The sequence below is a fragment of the Arachis stenosperma genome, chromosome 8, assembly GCF_014773155.1.
Source record: "Arachis stenosperma cultivar V10309 chromosome 8, arast.V10309.gnm1.PFL2, whole genome shotgun sequence".
Classification (NCBI taxonomy): domain Eukaryota; kingdom Viridiplantae; phylum Streptophyta; class Magnoliopsida; order Fabales; family Fabaceae; genus Arachis; species Arachis stenosperma.
In genome coordinates, this window is record NC_080384.1 from 30,854,826 (window position 1) to 30,874,835 (window position 20,010).

The 20,010-nt window shown below is 29.9% G+C and overlaps 4 protein-coding genes across 5 annotated transcripts; 3 read left to right on the top strand and 1 right to left on the bottom strand.

The window, feature by feature from the left end:
- Positions 1-1,037: 1,037 nt before the first annotated feature.
- Positions 1,038-6,085, top strand: LOC130943390 (glucan endo-1,3-beta-glucosidase 14-like). Its single transcript, XM_057871242.1, has 4 exons — positions 1,038-1,301; positions 1,655-2,682; positions 2,784-2,925; positions 5,724-6,085. Exons 1-3 carry the CDS (start codon positions 1,226-1,228, stop codon positions 2,853-2,855), a joined length of 1,176 nt encoding a protein of 391 aa, XP_057727225.1. The 5' UTR covers positions 1,038-1,225; the 3' UTR covers positions 2,856-2,925; positions 5,724-6,085.
- Positions 6,086-6,744: 659 nt separating this feature from the next.
- Positions 6,745-9,713, bottom strand: LOC130943391 (probable calcium-binding protein CML48). Its single transcript, XM_057871244.1, has 5 exons — positions 9,049-9,713; positions 8,919-8,965; positions 8,071-8,246; positions 7,722-7,740; positions 6,745-7,269 (listed from the first exon to the last, which is right to left on the bottom strand). The coding sequence occupies exons 1-5, from the start codon at positions 9,551-9,553 to the stop codon at positions 7,156-7,158; spliced, it is 861 nt and encodes a 286-aa protein (XP_057727227.1). The 5' UTR covers positions 9,554-9,713; the 3' UTR covers positions 6,745-7,155.
- Positions 9,714-12,630: 2,917 nt separating this feature from the next.
- LOC130943345 (rho GTPase-activating protein 1-like) lies at positions 12,631-14,919 on the top strand. Of its 2 annotated transcripts, none has more exons than XM_057871185.1 (5): positions 12,631-13,108; positions 13,390-13,510; positions 13,595-13,714; positions 13,858-14,088; positions 14,280-14,919. In XM_057871185.1, the coding sequence occupies exons 1-5, from the start codon at positions 12,984-12,986 to the stop codon at positions 14,817-14,819; spliced, it is 1,137 nt and encodes a 378-aa protein (XP_057727168.1). In that variant the 5' UTR covers positions 12,631-12,983; the 3' UTR covers positions 14,820-14,919. The 2 variants fall into 2 exon arrangements, with proteins under 2 accessions (XP_057727168.1, XP_057727169.1); XM_057871186.1 differs by having other exon boundaries at positions 12,632-13,108; positions 13,337-13,510.
- A 2,845-nt stretch (positions 14,920-17,764) lies between these two features.
- LOC130943346 (protein FAF-like, chloroplastic) lies at positions 17,765-19,249 on the top strand. Its single transcript, XM_057871187.1, has one exon. The coding sequence runs from the start codon at positions 18,123-18,125 to the stop codon at positions 18,891-18,893; it is 771 nt and encodes a 256-aa protein (XP_057727170.1). The 5' UTR covers positions 17,765-18,122; the 3' UTR covers positions 18,894-19,249.
- The last annotated feature ends 761 nt before the right edge of the window (positions 19,250-20,010 follow it).

Genomic DNA, 20,010 nt, shown 5'->3' on the forward strand with positions numbered 1-20,010 from the left:
TTATAGGTACTAAGAGAATTGAAATAATAAAGACATAATATTTTATAATAAATATTTAAATATGTTAAATAATTCTAATAAAAACTAATTGATTCTAATATATTCTAACAATTTTAATATTTTTTTAATCAATATATTATATATCATTTTTATAATTGAGACCCATTGTTAAAATTATTAAAACATCGTATTTTATAAACACTTACAATTTTTCTTAATGCATGTGTCAATACTAATACGTATTTGTAGGAGGAATTTATGTTTTTCTTTATAGTAGAAATAAATAGGGAATGGATCCTCTTAATTAATATTTATATGAATATTAATATTTAAAAATATATATTCTATTCATGATAAATTTTTGGGGAATTATTTTTAAAAATTAAAAATAATACGTATTCATTATATTTGATTTTCATCTTCAAATAACTTAATGTGAAGATAAAAATCAAATAGATATTATCTTAATACCAATGATTAAAAAAGTTTAATAGAAAATGATTGCTAATTAGCATTTAGTAGTATTTTATATCTTTATTTGATTAATCATTAGTAGGACAGAATTTTCTTCTCCCCCACATTATGTGACAAGATTGGATAAGAAGATGGAACGACAGAAGATAGTGTTTGTGAATTGTGATTATTACATTTGCAATATTCTTTTGATTCACCCACTCTTCCACTTCAGATTGGGTGGATTAAACTGAATTAAATCTATAAATTAAAAGAAGAAATACGAGTAACTCTCATAGAATATGATCACTTGTAATAATAAATATATAATGGACAATGGATGAATGATATGATACACTAATCAGAAAACAGGTATTTTCTTAACTTGTAACTAGTTAACATGAAGGTTTCCATAAATAGTGTCTTCTCTGTAAAAATTAAATTAGTAATTAAAAAAAAAAAAACTCACTATGTCGGTGAATTGGAACAAGGGGAAGAGTTTCAATTTCATACGTGTAACCCAAGTGGTGGATATATAATAATGCCAAATGACAACTAAAATAAACAAGTAGCATTACCCTGTTTTCCACATAAAATAAAAGAACAGAGTTGTTCTGTTTTTTCACACGCCATACATACCATACATATGTATCATTTTTGTTTCTATATATATATATATATATATATGATAAGCTTTGGTATGTGACCGACCTTTCGTGCTCTTTGATTTGGTTTCTCATCCTGAAAAGCTTGGTGGTCTTGGTTGGCTTCAATGGCCAATATGAGATCACTCATGTCAAGCTTTTCCTCCTACTTCAAACTGCTTTTGCTGCTTCTCACTATTTCTGGTGTGTAACTTGTATACTTCTGCATGATTCTCTTTTGATTCCACACAAAGTTGATGAAAAAACTGATTTTGTTATCTGGGGTAATCTTATTCTGTTTCTGTCTATGTTTTCTTGCTAATGGAACATTCTAGTCTAGTTGTTTAGTGATCAGAATGTTATTCCTTCTTAGCTTCATGGAATGAAAGAGAAACTACATTGCATCCTCAGAGGAATCAAAAACCAATAATTAATTTATATATTATTCATTTTAGTTTTATGATTCTATCAATTTGGTTGTGTACTTATTCTTCTTATTCAGCATAGGAATTTAAGCATTTTATTTTTCTGATATTTCAAAACTCTGTTTTTCTCAGAGACATTTATACAGACAAGTGGTTATGATTTTGGAATCAACTATGGACAAATAGCCAACAATCTTCCCTCTCCATCACGCGTTGCTGTTCTTATAAAATCACTGAATGTAAGCAGATTGAAGCTCTATGATGCTGATCCAAATGTTCTATCAGCTTTCTCCAATTCCAATGTGGAATTCATTATAGGACTTGCAAATGAGAATCTTCAAAGCATGAGAGACCCTTCAAAAGCTCAGAGTTGGGTTCAGCAAAATGTTCAACCTTACCTATCACAGACCAAGATCACATGCATCACTGTAGGAAATGAAGTCTTCAATCTAAATGATACTCAGCTCATGATGAATCTCCTTCCAGCAATGCAATCTGTTTATAATGCCCTTGTTAACCTTGGATTATCACAACAAGTTACTGTAACAACAGCACATTCATTCAACATTTTATCTAGTTCATTCCCTCCTTCATCTGGTGCTTTTAGGCAGGATTTGATTCCATATATACAACCACTCCTTAACTTCCATGCTCAAACCAAATCACCTTTTCTTATTAATGCATACCCTTTCTTTGCATACAAGGACAGCCCTGATAAGATTTCATTGAGTTATGTACTATTTCAACCAAATTCTGGCTCAATTGATCCTGTAACCAATCTGCATTATGATAACATGTTGTATGCTCAGATTGATGCTGTCTATGCTGCCATCAAGGCCCTAGGCCATACCGATATCGTGGTTAGGATTTCGGAGACAGGTTGGCCTTCTAAGGGTGACCCAGATGAGGTTGGAGCTACACCAGAGAATGCAGAGATATATAACAGCAATTTGTTGAAGAGAATACAGCAGAAACAAGCAACTCCTGCAAATCCATCAGTTCCAATTGATATCTTTGTATTTGCACTTTTCAATGAGGATTTGAAGCCTGGTCCTGCATCAGAGAGGAACTATGGCCTTTATTATCCTGATGGTTCTCCAGTTTATAACATTGGATTACAAGGTTATCTCCCAGAAATGGTTATAGAATCCAAATCAAATGTAAGCAGACACATTTTATATTTGCAAACTTATTTACATGCCAAAAGTTTCATTGCCTTTTTGCTTCTAATTAACATACTTCTATTGCTGTTTATGTGCAGGTTTTGTCCATCAATTTTCTTATTTATACTATTACATGCTTGGTGTTGTGTTGGGAGCTTTCAAGATTGTGATCAGAATAAGTTAGTGATAGAAGTAAAGATATTCATATAGATCATTCTTTTGCAGCTGAAGTTGTTGAAGGTAAGAAAGTTTTGAATTTGTCACTCAATGTATGTATTATTTGATGGTAGTGTAAACTGTAAAGTTTTATTTCAATTCTTAGGCCACATGCCAATTTCTTCAGCCTCTCAAAAGTCTAAAGTATCTAAAAAAAATTAGCAATGATCATTGAAATAAGGGATGGATGGAAACTTGTGAAGAAAAAGTTCAGTCCTATGATCAAAAGGGAAAAGGTTTTTTTTTTTAATTATTCCTTGGCTTTCTAACAGTATTGCACTGAATACTAGAGTCTAAAAAATGATATGGTGGGAATATTTTGGTACCATAATGTGGAAATATATCTGCCAAAATGGTATCAATCAAAGCATAACCTGTCAAATGCTGTCAAATTCATGCTTGTGCATGGAACAAGTGGATTCTTGTGACCGAATAAACCCACCTTCCCCCAAGAAAAACTTATCGTTTTTTTTTCTTTATTTTTTAATCAAAGTTTTTGGTAATGTGTCTCTATCTTCCTTAACTATCACTGGCAATCATGCATGTGAATCTCTTTTTGTGTGTGTATAAAATTGTTCTTGTCTTCAGATTTACAAAAGTCCTACATATATATATATATATATATATATATATATATATATATATATATATATATATATATATATATATATATATATAATCACAACCTCATGAGTTTTGTCCATGGTTGTGAACCTTATATATTTCTTTCAGTTATGTTCATAGAGCCAGAATTCTTAAGGATTTAGGGTAGCATTTTGTTTCTTCATAAAGTTGCTTAAAAATCATTATTGAAATAGTATAAAAATTATCTCTTCAGGTTTATTTCATTTTTAGGTGTTTGTTTGCCATGTCTCTGTCTCTTCTATTTTTAAAGAGCAACCAAACTCTACTAAGAAAATTTTGCTCATACCTAACACACTATTAATGTAAATTGAAGTGACGAGGGTCAAATTAAGTGTCGGATAATATTGTTGCCTATCACATTCATAATGCAACTTTAGCCAACTTCATAATATGAATGGAGAATATAAATATACAAAAATCCAACCCAGGAGCTTGATTTAGAATTAATCAAAGTTTATAATCAATGTGATTTGGAAGATCCTTCAAATATGAGTGTCACAAAAAGTGGGTTGGGGCGGCTAATTAGTAATTAGTCATGATGTATTGATGTGGACATGGTTCATGCCCACTACATTGAATTTAATAAAATTATTTATTATTATTGCATCAGTTTCAAAAAAGTGATAAGATTGACAGATAGATACACCTCCTCCTAACTCCTAACAATAATATTAGAGCTGGAAAACCTTCCCTTTTCTTTCATTAAAAGATGCTTCTCTTTTCTCCCTTATATCATATCATATCATATATGCAATCTTTACTTTTCAAGATTTTTTAATACCGAGTTTTAAATGTTTTATTATTATTTATAAATAAAATAAATATTTTATTTACCAATATATGTATTATTTAATGTATTTAAAACTATCATTACACATCTCCAATACACAAAATATAAGATAAATAAGCACACAAATTAAGTATTGTACCTTCGAGATATGTAACACTTTTAAAAGAATATATCTCAGTTCACCTAAAATATGTTACCTTTGTAGAGATGTACATATTTAAGATACTGTACACTAGGAATAAAACAAAAGAAAAATTCATGACAATCTACTTTAAAATATGTTATTGCATTGTCTAAATTGATTTTATTTTTTATTTTATTTAATTTTATTTAAATAATTTAAAATTATAAAATTTTTAATTTAAAATTTAGACTAATATAATTTTAAATTTTAAATTATTTAAATAATATTAGATAAAATAAAAATATAAAATTAAATCAAGTCAAATAGTAATATACTAATATATCACGAATACATCGAGTTGGATTTTTTTTTTAGTTTTATTCTAAGTGCACAAAACTTTAAATATATACATCTACGTAAATATCACTTATTCTGTATGCACTAGAATATTTTTTTGTAAGTATTACACATCTAAAATACATAATACTTCATTTTTATGTTTATTTGTCAACGTGTTATATTTCGTTTACACTGTAAATGAAATACATGTAATTTCATCTCGTTTACCGTGTAAACGAGATATGAATGGAGAATGTAAATTAGTAAATATTTTTTAAATTATTTATTTTGATAATTATTATTTTTATTTTATTTATTTAAATAAAAAATTCTGTAAAAATATAAATATTTTATATATTACACATTTTGCAGTTTAGATTTTTTTTTTTGTGTACAATGTCACACTCAGCACTTGCTTGTTCTGTTATTGTCTCTCATAGGCCATATCAAAGATTATTAGAGTAATTAAAAAAAATTGAAAATTTTAATGCAAATTCAGACCAGACACGTGTTGGCCCTATTGCCCATATGCTACTTAATAGGTTTATCTAGTGATAGCATGTTAGTTATAAAATAAAAGGAAAAACATACGTAACTAACAATATTGGTGAATAATAAATATATCAGATGTTTATTTCACTAAGTGTGCGGATAGTGATTCTAATATTAAGATTTAAGAGGATAATTTGGAGGTATAATATATTTTTATTTTATTAGTAGTTATTTATGTTGTTCAAAAAAATTATTGGTTACCTAGCATTATTCTAAATAAAATTCTGCTCCAAACAGTAATGTGGATATAAATAACTATCGAACTAATTCAATTATTGTGTGCATAAGAAATCCTTCTTCCAGCTTTGACAAATATTGTTAGAAATTAACTTTTTGAGTTATTGACTTAATATATTGACGTAATCTATGCAGGAAGGTTTTTTTGGCGACTTCTTTGCAGGAAGTTTGACAAAGGTAAAAGCAGTACACTTTCTTTTCGCAACAAATTCTACGCTTTTGGTAGATAGCTATGGTTGCAAGTTGGAGGCTTAGTTCGTACATATAGCTTTGCTCAAACCATTCATATAGTTATTGATTTGTCAATTCTACAATAACTAAAGGTAGAAGGCTGATGTTGGATTTTGTAATACGGATTAGAGTTTTCTGTTCTTTCTTTTTCTTTTTTTCTTTGTTGGAAAAAGTAGAGTTTTCTTTGGATATAAAGGGAAAAAGAAAATGGATTTAGTTGTATATGTAAAGAAAATGTTGGATAATGAGGAAGCTGTTTCGTTCCACTTTGTGTACACTTGTAACAAATTTTAATGTTGCCCATTGAATTTGATGTTATTAATATACAACATTGATCTCACATTAAAAACACGTGAAGTGTAGATAAGATAAAAATACAAGTATATAACTATAACTAATAAAATAATTAAGGTAACTGTATAAAAGACTAATCGTGCAAGCAACAATGATCAAAGGTCAAAAAGTATTACTTAAATTCCAAAATTATTCAAACTTTATTCTCACTATCTATAATTGAATTTTCGTGCAAGCATAACATGTTAATTGCTTTAAGGCTCTTGGTTCTTGCGGTGAAGCATTGTTCAGACTCTGGACCTACAACACCGTTTTGGAAAAAGGAAAGAGGAATATGAAGACAACAACAATTAGACTGGTCCCATCATGATAATGAAAGCTTACCAGCAAATTCAATGATATTATGGTTGTCAATATGTATATGTTGATACACTAATAAGGGAAAGGTAAATTAAGTCATCATGCGGTATCATAATATGTCTCAGGCATACATATTGAAATACACCACCTAGATATATAATACAGATGAAAATCAATATTATGGTTAAAACATAAATGGAAAAATAAAGTTAATATTAAAAAAATGATTGATATATTAAAGTCAAAGAAAGATGAACTTTCGCATTAATTAACTACTAATCAATATGCAGCCAAAATAAAGAAACACAAGAAGCAACTCACTTGACAGGCTTGATTGCTTGAGCAAATGCAGCCAAGTGCCAACTAAAACTCCAACCTGTAATTACATAATGAGATTTGTTCGAAAGTCTTGGTCACGAGATGTCTCAATTTCGATTAGAAATGATGTTAATAAGTTAATATTGACTTTAAAATAAATAAAAAATTCGAATATACAAAAGGATTTTACTTATACTTGCGGATTATCTATTATACTATTACAGCTGAAACTAACTTGTTCCGAACAATATCTATATAACAAAGCATTACACCTTTAAGAAATTCCTCGACTATCAAACTTGTAAAACATTCTATTGGAGAAGAAAAACTATAAACTCTTGAAGAGCAGCACATGACAAGCTTCTCAATCATCATATGCTACAAGGAATGGAATGACCATAGCCATAAACTCATCGTATGAAAGTTTGGCTGAACCAGTATAACGTTTGTCCTTCTCCTTAAACTTTTCAGTCAGACCCTGAAAATGCAACAAGTAATTAGAATGGTAAAACAAACATGCATGCACACACACATATGAGGAGATACACTTGGTTCTAAGAAGATGAATCCCATGACAATGCTAATTTTTAAGAACTGAGTCAAAATAAATGACGATCTAAAATGCTGCAGCGTTTAGATTTTCCCTTGAGTTGAAGGATCATCAGAATTGAGATGGGAGTTGCATGAGGAACTGTAATTCAAGGATAATGAATGCCTCCCTAGTACTCGTTTCCTACCACATACATAATCAAGTCAATGCATATGAATGTAGAAAGTATCTATGTCCTGATCAACATATTTTAAGGAAAACCATGAAGCAGGTAAGTTGGACTGGCCTCTATCAATGGAAGGAATTAATAAGAAACGTAAAAGAATAAGTAAAGAAACATGAGACAGGTTCAAAGCTTCAAAAAGTTTGGTGTGTTTTACCTTGATAATTACCCCGCACCTGCACACATTCAAGAGCAGAACATTAGATATATAAATGACATCTTCAAATATAAAAGATGAATTTTCCAAAAAATCAACTTGATTCTCGAAACATTAGAGGATATTGTTATAGTCATCAAACAATTTTTTGACCAAGAAATCAATTTAGTCCTAATAATCAATTACTTTTGGACCATTTTGAAATTGACATCAAATTGTTACCATCGGATGACCACATTGAGCACATTGATGTTACAATCTCTTAATTTTTAAGGGCCAAAATGGAAGTTTACTCTTTTCAAATGAATTGGAGTATATAATAAGCATATGAAAGGTTCAGATGTCATACTCAACAAAACTATCAAATCCGAGTTCAACCCTCTTAACATTTCCATCACCATACTGGGCAAGCAGCAGCTGTAGAACTGTGCCTGGTATTGCATAGCCAATACCATACAGAGCATCTCTTAGCTCTAGTGGATCAATCTTCCCACTTCTATCTTTATCATATCTCTCAAATATGCCCTACAAATGAAGCAACAAAATCAGAGGAATCATATGGAGTGAAGTTCTATTATGCAATGTAACTCTAACAGTCTAACCTCCTCCTTGATAGAATTAACAAACACAAAAGGCATAGAGCCTATCACTACTATATCCAACAAATATGTGTCAGTAACTAGTTATGGTACATGTATGTGACAGGAAAACAAGTGTAATTCAAATTTGATCACCATAAATGGACTATCTAATGAAATTTTGAGAAATAGTTAAAACCTAAAAGCTCCAACCTAAAAGCTCCATACAGATAATGATAAACTTCAGTTATTTAATATCATTGGTCAGACTTTCTCTAGTAACAAAGTGAAAATGTCTGCATTGGATTAAATGTAGGCATATGAAATACTTAACAATCTGGGATTAAATGAAAATGATGCAGATATCTATTTATTCATGTAGCATCGCCATATTAACTAGGCACTAAAAACTCTCCCTAAGATGTAAGAGATTTTGTAATGTATGAAACACAAAACTAGAGATGTTTACAAACTGAATAAGGGAAGTCTAGAATAATACAGCATATTATAGGCCTTAGGGTTTTTCAAGAATAGATTCTATGATAAAAACTACACATGAAGCTAATTTTCTATAGTGTTAGCCAGTTTTTTTGTTTTGTTTATGGGAAAAGTGACTTACTCGCCAATGAGCAATGCAATTCCAGATTTCTGCAAATTCCTTTGGCCCTGTGAGAGAAAAAGAAAAAGAATATAGGGTTTGAGAGTGCAAAGGAAGCAATTATATAGGAGCAATTGAAAATCCCGCATACCAATTCTCGGAGGCTGAGTAGGATCCTTGAAGAGAAACATGAGGAGACGGATAGTTCTAATGTTGAATTTCTGGTATCCAGAAGAAAGAGCCCGCTGCAACTCCGCCTCATCGATGAAGCCGCTTCGATCTGTGTCGGCCATCTGAAAGCTCCTAATGACATCGGGGTGCGTCCCTGGTGGGAAAGCGGAGTAGCCATGTGAAGACGAAGGAGGAGGAGGATACGCAGATGATGGAGCTTGGCCATATGCAGTCCCAGCCCCGTGGTAGGTGGAACCATGATCATAAGCAGTGGCAGCAGCAGCAGTAGCGGTGGTGCCATAGGTGTTGTAGGTTGAAGGTGGCGGAGGAGGAGTAGCGGTGTGAGGGGCATATTGGTAATTTGAAGGAGGAGGAGGAGCAGCAGCGGAAGAAGAAGAAGTGGAATAGGGAGGGTGGTTTTCAGGTAAGGATGGTGCCGAAGGAGCGTAGGGCGAATGGGGATCGTATCTGCCGTAGTTAGACATGGATGTAGAAACCGCGCACAGAATTCACCTCAGTTTAGCTTCTTTCACAAATCATAAACCGACTTTCTTCGCTTCACTTTCCCCTCTCTCCTCGCACACTATTTCTTCTTCATTTCCTCATGCCCACGCGTGCTATACACCATTACACCCAATCAGTCACGGATCAAAAAATTTTAAGAGCAAACATGTGTAGCATACAAAAATAATAATTTTTTTTTATAAATATATCAAAGTATATACAAAAATAAATAATATAAAAATATTAAATATTAAATAATTTTTTTTATTTATTATCCGTATTGATATATTGATGAGTAATAATATAATTATTAATTTATTTTTTTATAAATTAAATATATAATAATAATAATATTAATAAATGAAATTAATCAAGATAATAAATAAATTATCTTCTAACCAATAATAAAAGTGAAACATATTTTTCATGAAACACGTACTATCAATAATATTTAAAAAAAATTATCCAAATTTCTCATATTCTCTTTATATATTTTATAGATTATTTAGTAATTATTTAATTATTTAATAAAAATTTAATTTCAAATAATAATAATAATAATAATAATAATAATAATAATAATAATAGAAGAGTTAGTTACTTAGATAGATAAAAATATAAAATATATTATTATTTCAATTGATTTTTACTCCAATTTATATTTGAGAAAGAATTATCAAAATAGATATTCAGTATAAAATTTTTTAATTTATTAATAAATATTAAAATTGAGTAAAAATCAAGGATATCAACTTTAATTAAATAAATTTATTAGTTAAATAATGTTACAATAATATTTTATTTTTTATTAATAAATAAATCTTATATTTTTAGATACAAATTAGAGTTAAATTTTAATATATTGACAATATAAAATATTTTACATAATTATTTAATTATATTTATTTTTTTAGATAATTATTTATAAAAATATAATATTAAATATAAAAAATAATTATTTTTTATAATAAAATATTATATAATTGAATATATGTATAAAACTAATTTATACTAATAATATATCAAAATTTAATTTTAAAAGTTAAAAATATATATAAAATAAATATTTTGACACAAAATTTAATAAATATTTTTTAATATAGAACAAATATAATTTTTCAATATATATATATATATATATATTTGTACATATATTTTCTTATATTTTTTTAAAATATTAATAGGAGTGCTTGCTCATAAAACTTATAACATACATCTGTCGCTGCATCCAATGCTCTTAACTTTCAAAATCATATAATATTTGTGTTTATAAGAAAATAAGATTTCATTAGATATTTAGATTCAAATTGTTTCTATTACAATGCTGTAATTGATTGTTGTTACTTATTACTTATTAGATAGTTTAATATATTTAGTTAAATTATATAATATAATAAGAGTCATTATTTAATTATTATTTTATATGAAAATATTGATACATGGTAGTCACCTTATATTATATCAGTTGAGTGATATTTGTTAAATCAATTATGCGATGTTTATAAAAAAATTAGTTATTCAATTAGGAAAATATTTTCATAAAATATATATTAAAAATAGATTAAATATTATCACATATATTTTTATATAAATACATAATAATTAATTTAATAGTTAATTTTTTATACATATAATATATTTTTTTACTGCTAAATCAATTATTGAAAATGCTATGTGAATAGTAAACACTAAAACCTTACTTTACTACTAAATCAATTATTTTATATATGGTATATCAAGACATGTATTGTTATATTTATTTTTAAAATATATTTTATACATATAATATATTTTTTATGCGTGATCTTCTCATTATTAAAAGAAGGGTGTTAGAAGATTAGCAGGTTTTGTGATTTATAGCCATTAATTAGTTATTATTAATATTTTTAATAATGTGAAATTATATCTAATGATATAAGATTATTCACTTTTTTTTACTGATTAAGTGCTTGTTTAGACATCATTAAGTTGATAAAAAAATATCTTTTTTTATTGAAAAAAGATTTTTTTTCAACGTATTTAGTAAATTTCTAATAGTAAAAGTAAAAGTACTAGAAAAAAATATCTTTTTTGAGAAGTTACAATTTTATTTTTTTAAAAAAATCTTTTTTCTTAAAAAAAATATTTTTTTACATAATAAATAAATAAAAAAGTACTTTTATATGGTTATACCAAAACATAATTGATAAATTAAAAGATCTTTTTGCATGAGATATCCAAACATAAAATTACTTTTACTTTTTTATAAAATCTTTTGAAAAAAAATAATTTAAATTTTTTTTTTAAAAACTCACCCAAACAAATTATAAATGTTGACCAAATTTTAATAAAAGTGCTAGTGTCTAAACTTTCTCTCATTGAAAATGCATGCTATGTGAATAGCAAATACTAAAACCTTACCTTACTATTAAATCAATTATTTTATATATTTTATATAAAGACATGTATTGTTATATTTATTTTTAAAATATATTTTATATAATAAAAATATTATTTATACATTAAAATTAGTTATTAAAATAGTCACTAATGTATTTATATATAAATATATATGTGGTTTAATTTATTTTTAATGTGTATTTATATTTTAACATGTATTTTATATTGGTAATTGATTTTAATAGCTAATTTTAGTGTATACGTAGTATAGTTGTTTATATAAATAGGTGATTGATTATCGAGTTATGCTACGTGTACACTAAAATCAGCCACCAAAATTAGCCACTAGTATAAAATATATACTAAATTATAAATACACATTGAAATAAATTAAACTACACACATATATATACACAAATATATTAGTGGCTGATTTTATTAACTGATTTTGATGTACAAATAACATTTTTGTGAAGGATGATTGTTATTACTTAGTAGATATAGTTGAGGAACAAAGCACAGATACGTGGCTTTACCTCTACTCCTCCTCTATTACTAGAACTGCGATTGCTTGTTCAACGCTCCACAACACGCAACATAGATTATTACATCATATCTTATTAACTATTCAAAAATTAAAAACACGAATTTGAGTTAATGATTCTCACGTTCCACCCCACTATATGATTTTGTTGCAACACTTTTCTTCAACTCAACTCAAGCTCAAGAGTCTTCCTTGTGGTTTGTGTTTGTAAATTTGAAATAAGCAAAAAGTCCTTCTCCTGATCATGGCTTTCTTAAATGGCAAAAATCTTTTCTTCTTGTTTTTTATATTCCAAGTAAAGGCCTCTTTCATTGCCAGCCATGACCAAGTTCTACTACTCTCCCCACATTCCCATTTTCAATCTTGCTTCTTCACTAAGGACAACAACAACAACAACTACTTCAACAAATTAAACAAACATAAACCAACAACCTTTTCTTCTTCCCATTCATTGCTCAACCCTCAACCCTTCCTCTCTCTTCCTCACCATGAACATTGGTTCCCCCACTAACGTGCGCCACGTTGCGCATGTCACCTTTGATCGCTTCAATGGATTCTTGGGTTTGCCTGTTGAGTTCGAACCTGAAGTCCCCAGAAGGCCTCCCAGTGCTAGGTACTTTTATCCAGTTTACAATACATTGATGATTCAACATTTGGATTATTGGAGTGGCATTACCCTTGAATAAATATATATTGAAATAAATAAACAACCATGTTAGCCGTGTACAGAAAATTAGCTATCGAATCAGTCATCTGTATAGAATACACATTGATTCAATAAGACATGTATTTTTCCCAGTTTACAATACTGTCCTTTTGATTCTTTTGGTACATTTGACAGAGTTGATGATTAAACATTCTTGATGATTTATTGTTTGAACTTTGAGGTGGCAGTGCAACGGTTTTTGGAGTTTCAACAGACTCCATGCAGTTATCGTATGACTCAAGAGGGAACAGTGTGCCAACAATTCTGCTGCTGATGCAAAGCCGCTTGTATTCTCAAGGAGGCTTGCAGGTTCATCACCTTTAATTTATTTCTCTCATTTCAACAAAATAAAGAAATGCAGTCAAAAGTCAAAACAATGTTTCTATGATTCAGGCTGAGGGGATTTTCAGAATAAATGCAGACAATAGTCAAGAGGAATATGTTAGGGATCAACTCAATTTGGGTGTGGTCCCAGAAACTGTTGATGTTCATTCCTTGGCTGCATTAATTAAGGTACAAAGACAAACATAATAATTTTGCTCTGCTTTCTCTGTTTATGACTTTGTGATTTAGTTTCCAGATAGGGAACCTGTTACATTTTGAGACAGTGATGTTCATATATGATAATTTTGATTGATATTGTTGTAATTTGCAAGGCATGGTTTAGAGAACTTCCAACTGGGATTCTGGATTCATTATCTCAAGATCAAGTGCTGAAATGCCAGACTGAAGATGACTGTGTTGAACTAGTGAGGCATCTGCCTCACACTGAAGCTTCACTCTTGGATTGGGCTATCAATCTCATGGCTGATGTTGCTGAGTATGAACATCTCAATAAGATGAATGCACGCAACATTGCTATGGTTTTTGCTCCCAACATGACTCAGGTTGTTAACCTTTCTAATGTCTTAATTGCATTTGAAACCTTTCCACTATTAACTAACATGAACTGATTGGCAAAATCCTAAATTTTGTTCTGGGCTAAGTATTTTTTGCATTACATCTTTGATATACCTCATGCTTATTCATATAATACTTCCATATAATCCTAAAGTGTTTGGTGTTTTCTTTCTTGCAGATGGCAGACCCTATCACTGCATTGATGTATGCAGTTCAAGTGATGAACTTCTTGAAGACACTGATATTAAGGACACTGCGGGAGCGAAGGGATTCCGTGGTAGAACCGTCTCCTAGATCGTATTTAGAACCTTCTAGATCATGTTTGGAGCTTCCTGATGAGAATTTGGACCATACCCCTTTGGAGTCTAGCCAGCAAGATACTGATGCACAAAATGAAGAAGAGGTTCAGAAAAACTCTGCTTCTGAGGAAATTTTCTTAGAATGTTGCCCTGAATCCCCCAAGAACAAGTTAGAAGCTAAAAATTTGGAATGCTTTTCTGAGAATCAAGTTTCCAATGAGAATTTGTACTGTGATTATCCACCAAAAGGAAACATGAAGAGTAACAAGAGTGGCCAATCAAGTAGTTCAAATGCTAGGAAAGGGTCTAAAAAATCCAAAGGCCAGCTAGCTGTGATCCATGAAAATGTTGAGAAAAAGGGAACTAGGAATTTGAACAGCTCAGATTCAAGATCTGAGCAGATTAAACCTTGGAGGTGAAAGAAGCATAATAGTGTGTGTAAATTTGATTATTTTGACATTGGAATTGTATGTTTATGTCTGTGAAGTTATTGCAAAATTGCTAGGTGTAGTTTGTGAAGTTGTCCCTTTATGTTTTTTCGTTGTTTCCTAGTTTGATTAATTTATCTGATCTCATGCATAACACTATGATCATCACACTAATATTGTAATCAAATCTCATTTTCCTGTGTGTTCTATTTACCTCTGTTCATAATCACCCCCTAAACTACATCAATTCATCTGTCAATGTTGTACTAACTAGGTTCCTTGCCAATGTGTGGCTGCTAAAATAGGTTTATCATAACAGTTTAATTGTTATTTACTGCTAATGTATTGGTATTTAATTGTGTATATAAGACTCTTAAGTTAGTGAGTAATTGAGTCAAACAATTCTACTGATATAAAAATATCTGAGTTTTTTATATATCCTAATATTATATTCAAAAGAAATCCTTATCATAAACTTTAGCTGCAAATACATGGTAATATGATATGCTACGAGTTTCATTTCAAGTAGAGGCATTTTTTGTTCAGTTGGCCCATACTATAGTGGAAGTAAGATTTCCCTCAAACTTTTGATGATGAAAATGACATGAGTCCATGATTGTGATTTGTGAGGTGATAGGTCCACAAAGAAAGTTTATACAAATGTGGTGGTGTTTCATGAAGGTGGGAAATATCACGAGAAAAGAAAACCACACAATGAATGAAAAGGAAAAATGTCGCATTGCAGAATGCTTCTATATATTTCAATGTATGTGCATTATGATGATGATAAGGTTGCTAAGTATGAGAGCCAACCACTGCACTTTCCTAGAAGGTAGCATAGATAGCATTAGCAGGCATGTATAAAAGTTTTGAAACCGAATATTCCAAGTGCTCTTTCCACCAGCAATGATAATAGTAAATGAAAATCACATGCATGAGTGATGCATGAATGTTCTTTGGCCTTCCCCTAATCCCAAAAGCAGCATGTGATTGTTATTGTAGAGTTTAACTACTATCAGTCTATCACATAAATACAGCAGTAAGGTGATTCCAAATTTAACCTCAATGAGAAATTAGTAAGAAATTCTAATGATGAGGTCACATTTGGGGTACATAACACTAGAAGTGAGCCGAGTTAAATCAAAATAGTTCGAAGTCAAGTTCGGCTCACGAAAAATTTACGAAATGATTTAACTAACATAAACATAATCTATAATTTCATATAAGTTAATTATAACTTATATATAAAAAAAAACTATCAATTTTATATATTATTTATCTATAAATATGTATAATTTATATTTGGATAATGTTAGAAAGACAAAAAAAAGTAGTTAGAACTTATTTTATTTATGTTAAATAAGGTAGATTATATCTGTTTTTTGTTAATAATTTTTTGTTACCAAACATTTCCGTTTATGTTTTCTATTAAAATCATATATAAAAAATGAATATTATTATTATTTGAGTCCGTTTACAAGTCAATAAGTTGAACTTATCTAAATTTAAGTTTGACACATTTAATATATAAACTTAAATCTAGACTCAAATTTGGCTCATCAACTTGTAAGCTTAACTTATCGAATTATTAACGAATTAAATTTGAACTATTTCATGAATTGACTTCACTCATTTCTAATCTTAGATACTAATAGAAGTTTTTAGTGGTAGATTTTATAAACATTTAAAAATATCTTATACTTGAGAGCTAAGAAGTGAACCAACCATCAATTAGTACTTGAGATATTAATTAACCAAAAACGTAGCTTACAAGGGATAGATATAGATAGATTCATATTTTATTCTTGTGAGCAAAGATAATTCCATATGAACTAAGATTTGGTGTAGCCTCATCATCATCATCAGCATCCTATCCAAAAAATTCATGGTTCAACTTTAGCCAATTTGCAAACATGATATAGTATGGTAATTAATAAGTGCTGAATCACCACCACCAGTCACATGAAAACAGTGCACACAAGCATGCCACGTTGCCTTCCAACATCCAATGGTGTAAAGCCACTTGTGAACATAAAAAGTGGTTAATTTAATTAATGTGCATATGATTTCGAAGATTGGAGTTGAAGCTGTATATATGTGTACAACTAACTAGTCTTGCCGTTCACATCATTGTACTCTGGACGGCACCAAGAAAGGTTCATAACCTTGCTCATCTACACCCTCACAATTAAACCAAGAAAGTTTGTGGTCCTAATTAATAAAGGGAATAGCTAGTGTGAATCCTATCGCCTTCAGCATGCACTACTACCTCTCTAAGTCATAGCTTTTTAAAGATTAAGAGTACAAGATTAAAGATTATAATTGCATCTTGCAATTTGTGTATCACATACAACACTACTACTCATGACTTGGTCCTTCAAACAAGATATTACCATGAATGTGTGGAATAAAGGTAACTTTTAATTTGGATGAGGGTATTCTTATAACTTTGTGATTCTAATTCCAAAAGTGTATTAATATATATAACTAATTCGCTATGAATTACTTCAAACTTTTAACATTTGTTTAAACCAACAGTAAGTTAGTAAGTTGAGTAAATCCAAATTATTGGTTCTCTTTTTATATTTAAAATACAAAATTAATCTCTCTAAAAATCAATACCATTTAAATTTAAATTTAAAATAAAATAAAATCTAAATAATAATAATTAATTTTAAATTCTAAATTCATATCATTAATTTTAGAAAATTTGGTAAGGCGAGAGAAATTTTAGGGATAAAAATTTAATTCAATTTGAATTGAATGTCACTACTCTAAAAAATTAATTTAGTATTAATTTCTAAATTCAAAAACTGATTAAATTCTGATGAGTTATTTATTTCATATATATCAATCACTATTATTCGGTTTAACCTGCCCCACTTGAATACCGGCATAAACTTAAGAATTTGATTCAGCATACAAGTGTATACACATAGCACTAGTAGTAAAGTAAGATAATTCTCATGATGAGACTAATTACTAGGAACGTTTTGTGGCTACCAAATAGTGACCAAGCTGCATAGCATAACCACCCATTAATAGAAGAAGAAAAAGGGTAGCAAAAAAATCAGAACTTGCTACCTATATAATAGCAGCTTCAGCTTTGATTTTTTGTTGGCCATTATCATGCTATTTCCATGCATCTTTTCTCCTTTTTTATATCTCACTCAACCACCTAAACAAAAGTTGAGTCACCCTTAGCTTCATTCCCTCTGCTATACTCTATCTTATTTTGTGGTATTCAGAAACCAATTAAGCATAAAACTAGTGTGTGATTATAGGCATTAGGCCATGGCAGCTTGTGGGAGCCTTCAGCATATATTTGAGAATAAACTGTTACCAGAAAATCCAACACTGATTGAATCCCTTTCATGGAACCAAATCAAACCAGTAGTAGTGAATCCCTTAGAGCATCAACAGCACTCTTTCACTGAGATATTTGGTGAACTCCATTTCAAGGAGACTACTCTAATATCATCATCATCAAATTACACAAAGCTAAACAAGAATAACAATGAAGATTTTGGTGAATCAAGGAACAACAAAAGCAGGAGGCACAAAAGCAGTGACAGCTTTTCATCTTGGAGTTCTGAAAGCTTGCAGCTTTGCACTGAAGGCCTTGGCTTTGAGAGCTCATATGATGTTGAAGACATGATGAAGAGTCATGAGAGTGGTGAGAAAGAGTGTGTGGAAAACCATGCAGCAGCACAGGTTTCAGAAGAATATAATGATTGCTATGGTGGTGGCGGTGGGGAACATTGGAGGAGGTCATCAAGGATGAGTAGTAGTGGTGGAGGGAACTCTTACCCTCCTCCAATTTCAAGCATAGGGAGGAGTGGGAAGCCTGGGGTTTTGTTCAGATCATTCAGGAGTAATGGCAGGTTTGTCTTGGAAGAGATACGGGTACCATCACAGGAGTTCTTACATGCTTCTAGAGAGGATGGAAGGTTGAAGCTCCATTTTATTCATCCTGATGATGATGATGATGATGATGATGATGATGAGTTTCTAGAAGAAGAAGAAGAAGATGTTGATGAAGAACAACAAGAAGAAGAGGAGTAGTGAGCAGAAACAAGGGAAATTAAAAGAGAATGATGGTTGTGTAAGTGTGAATAATGATCATCATAATGCATGTAAATGAAGAAGAACAGATATGAATGCATATGCTTGTTAATTATATATAGTAGCTAGTATCTTTAGTTTCTTATTCATGGGTAATGGGAAAAAGAATTATCCTTTTTATGCAAGTTTTGGTACCCTACAATATGAGATCATGTATAATTTTCTGGTTTATTTTGTAGTAAAAAGTTAATTAAAGAACTGCCTCTCACATACATATATGTACCAAAAGAGGACCTCAAGTGTAAACTTTAATGATTGGCTTAAATCTAATTAAGTCTCTAACTATATTCCTTCAATCTTGCCATTCATTCTGACCATTTCAGAATTTTTAATGCTTCTAGAAGGAAATAAGTATGCAAAGAAATAATGTTATGCTTACAATATTTCTTCAATTTTGTCCTATCAGTCCCATTTCCAAGATCCTTTCATTGTGAACAAAGTCAGATATGATATACATAACTTCTTCTACCCAAATTCACGTCATACATGATATATATAGTTGCTTTAATTTATAAATAAATTTAGCTAAAAAGGGAAAACTAACTACTTTTACCGATGAAGAAGATAGACCGGCATGTTCCATTAATTAATCGTCATATAACGAGATAATATTTAATTTCGTCCCTGAACTTACACCCGAATCTCAATTTAGTCTTTGTAGTTTTAATTGTCTTTATTTAATCCCAAACTTTGTGAACATAATTTAAGTTAGTCCTTGAAACAATTTTCAACGTACAAACAACACTGTCGTGCCGGATGCCACACTAAATTTTGTAAAATGATGTGGTTTTAGTTTTAGCACTCAAATAACCTAAAAACAACATCGTAAATGGTCTTCATTAAAATTTTATCTAACAAAATAAGTAATACGATGTCATTTTTGAACTATTTAAATAGCAAAATCAAAACTGCATCATTTTCCAAGTTTTAAAGTGACATCTGATGGTCTATAACAATGTTCTATTAACGTTTTTATATTAAAAATCTTCTCAGGAACTAATATGAGACATGTTTAATTTTGAAGACTAAATAGAGGCAATTGAAACCTTAGGAACTA